Raw genomic sequence first — 7898 nt, forward strand, 5'->3', positions numbered from 1 at the left:
TCCATATTTATTGTTGCATGAACTTCTTAGTGTCCTCCCCATTAGGAGTGTCTCTGGGTGTATTTCTCCTCGTTAGTGTCACTTTCTTTCTTGTTGGTGTATGTTTCATGCTCACCACACTTTTTAGAATGTTAAATTCAAACTTATCCTGAATCATAACCAATGAAAAAAGCGGTTGTAACCAAGAGGAAGAGGTAGAGAGATACACACAGAGAGAGAAAATGAGAGCACACACAGACTTGCTACGTAGGGGCGAACTGGGTATTCTTGGGCTCTATGACCCATTTTATGTATGGAAAGTAGATGTTACAAAAGAGAAGAAGGTAGAGTTCTTCCTATAGATTAGGTCTAAGGAGAAGAGCCAAAAGACTAAAGGCCAAGAGCCCCTAGTGCATGCTATGGACCCCCTATTTATAGGAGATAGAGGGCTAAAGGTATAAAATTACATGCTCACCTCTACTTTAAAGACGTTACATGTTATTATTGTCTTTTGGCATGCATTTTCCTATCTATATGTTACATATTATTGTCTTTTGGCATGCATTTTCCTATCTATAACTGATTTTGACACCTTTTGGTATGTCTGGACCTTCTACTCGTAAGTCCAAGGATCAGTCGACTGAGCCAATATCAATCGACTATTTTGTCTGGACATTGATCGATTTTCGATTTGGGAAGTCAGCCGGCTTTGAATGTGGCAGCCTCGAAATTATCACGTTCGGTAGGCTAGCCCGATTCTTGTTTCTCGGTGATCTCTTCAGATCTTTTGGGGAGTTGTTGAGATAACTTCATGTTGATACTTGTGAGATTGTTGGGACTGTTAGACCATTAATCAGTCATCAGCATGGGTGCCGGTTTCTGGTCGGTCTGGGTGGCTCTTTGGTCATCTGACCTTTGGCAGTCGATAGTCCTTCGGTTGGCTATCTACCAGTCGGTTGGGTGGACTTTAGCCGGTAGGACTTACGAAGACATGTAGCTTATGGTCTATGATCTGGAACATCAGATTGTCTCGAGATTCACACAGACCATTTTTGGGTGTTGGTCAATTATCTACCGATAGGTTGTGCGGTCTTCAACCAGTTGTACTCATTAAAACTTAGTCTATGATCTAGACCGTGAGATTGCCTCGAGGTTCACACGTCACTTTTGGGTGTACAGTATGTGCCGCCTACCGTTACTCTTTAGTTGGCAGAGTTTGTAAGACCCCTGAGGTCACGGGTTTGATCTCGCTTATGCACGGGATGAAATTCTTAAACGCATGAGGTTGGTCTGGAGGCTGGTATAATAACCTATGACCAATCTTTTAAATTTATAAATATATATATATATGATCGTGGCATAATCAAATCAAAGATTACTATTATTTTTAATCAAAGAATTGCATATAAAATTTAAATTACCTTTTTATTGCTCCATAGCCATGGCTGCCTACAACAAGCACATCAGCATTAAACTTGTCCACAGCTTCACAAAGAACGTACCTTGCATCTCCTTCCACCACCTCCAATTTAACATCACTTACCTTTGCATGATAAAGATATTATCAGAAAAATATTAACAAAGAAAACCAATGATCAAACAACACAAATAGCACACAAACTCAAGCCACTGTATAATTATTCAAATCAGAAGAAAAGAGTACAGAGAATGTTTGTGACTTTTAATCATTTCAAACCATAAAAACAACGAAAAATTGGTTCATAACAAAGCATCATATTATTATAAGTTTGTTTTGCGGTGTTAATTAAGTGCCCTTATCTGCAACTTATGTCAAATAGCTCATTTTTGTTGCTATGATCTTATTCATATGAATTATTAAATTTGCTCAGAGTGATGTACAACTCTAAGCCATATTAACAACAGTCATTGAGGTTTATGTTCCAAATAAAGTGCCAAAATAGCTCTTTGATTATTTATATGAGATCATTTTAGTCCTAGTTTATAAAAGTGTCAAATTAGTCCCTAGACTCTTTTAATATGAGTTGAAATAATCCTTAAGAAAGACTGTTATAACTCTCATTAAAAGAGTCTAGGGGATTAAATTGGCATTTTAATAGACTCTGGGACTATAAAGACCCCTATAAAGAGTCGGGATCATTTTGAGGCTTTTACAGACTCGGTCATCCTTGGACAACCTAAAAGTGGCAATTATTTTCCACCAAAAATTCTATAAGAGTTGTTTTATATAATTTTAGATAAAATTCTTGGGTAATCATATTTGCATGGTTAAGAGCTTCACCATCCTCAAGTCATGAATACACACACCATGGAAAACGGCTCTGCTTCCACTCAATAACATAAATTAGCTTCCATGTTTCAGGATGCATCCAAATGGTTGACATTGGCACGTTGAACTCGGCCACCCTCGCTAAGCATGAGCTTCATCCAAATGGTTGACATTGGTAGGGGTGTAAACGATTCACGTTGAACTCGGCCACCCTCGCTAAGCATGAGCTTCATTAATAATGTAGTTCGAGCTCAAGCTTAATTTTACGAGTTCGAACCAACTCACAAGTTGGCTTATGTATTATTAAAGAGAGAAGAATATTAAGTAAAGCTAGTGTTACAAAAAATGACAAAAAATGACAAGTAGAACGAGTGATTAGAAAATAAATAATAAGAAATTATTTGATATGAAATGTAAAATATCTTTTTAAAATATTTTTAGTAATTTAAAAATAAAGTTTTGAATTTAAGAATATCTTCAGCATATTTTATTTACCGCGCTAGCTTGATCTTGACTTGTTAGCAAATCAAGCTCAGCTCATGAGCCACTTATCGAGCCGAGCCCGAGCAAGCTCACGATTCAGCTTGGCTTACTTACAGCCCTTATGCATGAGCCAAGCAAGCAAGTTCATCAATTAAAATAAAACAATTATCTCAAGTTATTTGCACATATTCCATTGACATTTAGGAAGATTTTAGCATCTTTCTCAAGCAGTATTAATTTATAATCAATTGTTTTGAGTTGATTAATAGTGAACTAAAACACTTAATTAACGATGTGCATAAGCATATTCAAATAACACGATTCAGTCGGCCTAAAATGATTAACCAATTGCAGAATAAACTTAACCATATCAAGAGATAGCTCGAAATCATACCGAATTAGCAATGCAGAATTCCCTAGCCTTCTCAATCACTCTAGCAGCAATTATCTTCAAATCTGATTCCAAAATAGGAAGAGCATTTCCAGCTCCTGCACTCATAACTGTAAAAAAACAATAATAAGATGAAGATGGAGAACCATATCCAACTTTCTATCACACTTTTGAACAAATTACAAATAATTATCTACTCATTTGAGTTGCTGACTCTAATGAAAGAAATTAACGCATGTCAAGCAGACGGAAGTTCATCAAAATAACAAATAATTAGAAAGAGAAATTTACATACTTACCTCACAATGCTTATGTTGTTATATATCTAACACTCAAAGTTTGATATTTACACTTATAACACCTTGGTATCATAAACTATTTCACTTGTAAAAAAGTACTGATGGTGGTATTTTTTAAGTAATGTTAAGGATTTGAATCGTATGGATGTAAATATGAAAATTCAGGTGTTAGATATATAAATACACAAGAATTGTGTGAATGTATGTAATTCAAAAAAATTGTTTTATATTTTTACCAAGCAATCGTTCAAATATTACACCGACAAGATTAAAACAACTTTAAAACATTGAATTGGAACACAACAATTGGAAAAGAAATAAACATTCATAAGAAGAAATGGAAAAGAGATATGGATGCTATTTTTCTTTTTTTTCCTTTTATTCTTGATATAAATTTCCTCAATGTCTTCATCATGCTAAAATGCATTTTATGTTAGAACAGATTTTTGTCATTTATCTTTGATGACTTGCAGTAATGTTATTATTATGAAAGGAGAATTTTTCTCTAATTTATGAGATTTAATGTCTGTAATGTCAAATAATTTTCAGGATTTAACTATCACAAGAATTATTAATTCCCTATTTACAGGAATTCTTAAGCTGAAGAACTGTTTTACCAAAAAACAATAAAAATCATTAAAAAGAAATAGCTTTAAAAAACAAATTAATGCATTTAAATAAACACATACAATGATCTTGTATAGAAAGGAAAGTGATAAAAAAACAGCAAATAACCGATCAATAAATGCATTTTCGACTAAACAGAACAAAAATGACACAAGAATCTCCGAATGAAAAAAGAATAATTATATAAAACCAAGCTATACCGGGGCCTCCAATGGCAATGAGGGAGGTAGGGTTCGGCTTGGCGTGGATGATGACAAGATTATAAGCAGGGCCAGGAATGGAAGCAGAGCCTCCGCTGGCGAAGAAGTGGCTGAGGATCCACTCAAGCGCGTAGAAACTATGCTCGCTGTCATCAAATCCCAACACAATCGTCCCTCTCTTCGACTCTCCGGCAGCTTCCGCCGCTGCCGTTGCCATGGGGAACACTTCGTTTCTCCGGCGATCGAATCTGCAGCTAATCGAGGAGAAAGTTCGTTAAAAAGGGCAATCGAACGAACCTACTACAATTGCGGGGACGTAACAATTTCTCGCCTGGAAAGGAATCCGAAGAGTGCGGGACAAGAAAAATTTGTCCGCAACCTCCACCGAAATTTTGAGGGAAACAAAAAGGAAGATTGACAGAAACATCACCCAATTTCTTTGTAATTACATATCCAAACATTAATTCTAATTTCTTACATGCATATGCTACTTATTAAGAGAAAATATTACATCAAGACTCCTAATGGTGGGACGTCATGTATCAAGTGGATCCCACCGTAATACACAGACATTGGCCAGTGTTAAAAATAGTGGAGTCCATTTGACACGTGACGCCTCACCATTGGACTCCGAATGCATTAGGAGTCATGATTTAATATTTTTTCTACTTATTAATGTATGTATGGAAAGAAATATTTCATTTATTAATTAAAATAATGTTATCTTTGACACGATGTAAAAATTTGAATGATAGAAATGTAAAAAAGCAAAAGCCAAGGTGTTATTGATGTAAAAGCATAGGAGTTGGATGGTCTATATGAAAATGCTGAAAAGAATAGAATAATTTACGTATGTAGCACACAATTCTTATGAATACATATATATATTTAACATCACATTAACTATCATTTTATAAAATTTTAAAAGTCAAACGAACCATTTTATGCAGATATTTATAACATTAAAATATTACAAATATAAAAATAATTTTTTTTTGTGTATATATATATATATATATATATACACAAAAAAAAATTATTTTTATATTTGTAATATTTTAATGTTATAAATATCTGCATAAAATGGTTCGTTTGACTTTTAAAATTTTATAAAATGATAGTTAATGTGATGTTAAAGTATTAAGTTATGAATATAAATATTAAAGTTTAGATGTTAGATATATGAATACATTATAATTGAGTGATGTGTGTAAAATGTAAATGCCCAATAAAAAAATTAGCTCAATCATTTTTAATTCAATAAAAAAATTAGCTCAATAATTGGGTGATATGTGTGTAAATGCCCAACTACAACCTACATGGACCATAGCTCGTGTAACTTCTGACTCCAGCCCTTGTGAACTAAGGACATCATTACAACTCACAATTATAGCCTATACAATCAACTACAGCCTAAATGGTTCACAGCTCGTAGAGCTCCCGACTCCAGCCCACGTGGCCTACAAATGTCCTCATAACTCACCACTACAACCTATGTAACCAACTATGACCTATATGATTCACAATTCGTGAGACTCTTGAATCCGTCCCTCGAGGCCTACAAACATCACCACAACTCAAAATTACGACCTACATAGTTCACAACTCATGCAACTTTTGACTCGAGCCCTACAACCTACGGATGTCATCACAACTTAACTAAATTAATTAGATAGGTACTTCTAATGCAAGAGTTTGATTTGGTAGTTGTCGATATGAAAGAGGCTGATAATCAAATTGTTGATCATCTATCTAGGCTAGAACAGGAAAAAACACTTGATTTGGAAAAATAAATTAATGAAAATTTTCCTGATGAATAACTTTATGTTGTAAAAGAATGGGAAATACTGTGGTATGCTGATATTGTAAGTTATATTGTTAGTGGTATTTTAACATATGAACTGAAAATATAACAGGAAAAGAAGTTCATTCACAATGCAAAATCTTATTTTGGGATGACCCTTATTTGTACAAACAATGCAAATATTTAATAATGAGACAATGTGTGTCTTATAAAGAAATTCAGGATATTAACATATGGACTGAGAAAATAACGGGAAAAGAAATTCATTCACGATGCAAAATCTTATTTTTGGGATGACCCATATTTGTACAAACAATGCAAAGATTTAATAATGAGACGATGTGTGTCTTATAAAGAAATTCAGGAAATTATCCAAAAATGATATGATTTTGAATTTTGAGGTCATTTTTGGAATGATAGAACTCTTCATAAAATCATGCAATCTGAATTTTATCGGCCTACTCGATTTAGAGATTTTAATATATATATATATATATAAACATGTGATAGGTGTCAAAGAGTAGGTAATATTTCAAAAAGAAATGAAATACCTCTAAATTTTAATTTGGAAATTGAAATTTTTGATGCATGGGGATGGGATCATTTGTACATTAATTTGGAAATGTGTATATATTGATTGCAGTGGATTATGCTTCAAAATGGATTGAAGCAATTGCTTTACCTCGATGTGATGCTCGTAGTGTTTCAAAATTTTTAACAAAGTGTTTCAAAATTTTTAATTAAAAATATTTTTACAATATATGGAATGCCAAGACTAATCATTACCGATGGAGAATCTCATTTTAGGACTGCAACAATTGCAAGGTTGGTGGAAAAATTTAATATAATGCATAAAATTGCAATTGCTTATCATCTCCAGACTAGTGGCTTGACAGAAGTATCTAATCTTGAAATTAAAAGAATTTTGGAAATAAGTGTGAATTCTAATAAAATGGATTGGTCTGCTAGATTAGATACTGTATTCTAGGCATACATGATAGCTTATAAGACACCTATAGGAATGTCTCTGTATATATTAATTTTTGGGAAGACTTTTCGCTTACCGGTAGAATTGGAACATAATGCTTATTGGGCTATTAAGGAATTCAATTTTAATTTGAAAGATGCTGGTGAGAAAAAAATTATTGCAATTGAATGAGCTTGAAGAAATTATGAATTAATCTTATGATAATGCTAGGATTTATAAGGAAAGAATGACATAATTGGAATATAATAAAAAAAGAATTTGAACCTGGACAGAAAGTCTTATTATACAATACAAGATTGAAAATATTTTCTGGAAAACTGAAGTCTAAGTGGAAAGGTCCATTCAGAATTGTAAAAGTCTATCCCTATGGAGCTGTTAATATTGAAGATCCCAAGACTGGAAGGATATTTAAAGTGAATCGGCATAGATTGAAACCATAATTTGATGGTCAAAAACTAATTTTTAAAGAGACTATAATGTTGGGTCACCCAAAATAAAGATTGAGAATGTCGGGCTGATGATATTAAACCAAGCGCTTTGTGGGGGGCAACCCATATTTATCGTTATTTATTTTGCTTTTATATTTTTGTTCGGAATATTTAATGCATATTTATATTTGCACTTTTATGGATTCTCTGTATTTGAGAAAGTTAAAATTAAGAAAATATTTAAAAACATCTTAATTCACCTAATTTTATGGAAGAATTGAGAATTTATTAGATCAAAATCGAAATGGCGAAAATTTTGGAACTGGCGCCAGATTGGTTCCTGAAGCACCACATTCCAAAGAGCTAGCGCCTGAAACGCCGCGACAAAAATGACTTAAAACTTTTCAAAAGGCGGTTTTTGGCAGGTTCTTCTCCTTATAACTCCCAAAAA

The 7898-nt window shown here is 33.4% G+C and overlaps 1 protein-coding gene across 1 annotated transcript; it reads right to left on the reverse strand.

The window, feature by feature from the left end:
- Positions 1-1400: 1400 nt before the first annotated feature.
- On the reverse strand, positions 1401-4597 carry LOC110036433 (universal stress protein PHOS34-like; the record flags this gene model as incomplete). The annotated part of the gene is given in 3 exon segments (XM_020740875.1): positions 1401-1522; positions 3105-3211; positions 4228-4597. Coding segments are annotated over 3 exon segments (446 nt in total), but the record flags the coding sequence as incomplete, so codon positions are not given.
- Between the last annotated feature and the right edge of the window lie 3301 nt (positions 4598-7898).

Source organism: Phalaenopsis equestris, unplaced genomic scaffold (assembly GCF_001263595.1).
Source record: "Phalaenopsis equestris unplaced genomic scaffold, ASM126359v1 Scaffold206422, whole genome shotgun sequence".
NCBI classification, from domain to species: domain Eukaryota; kingdom Viridiplantae; phylum Streptophyta; class Magnoliopsida; order Asparagales; family Orchidaceae; genus Phalaenopsis; species Phalaenopsis equestris.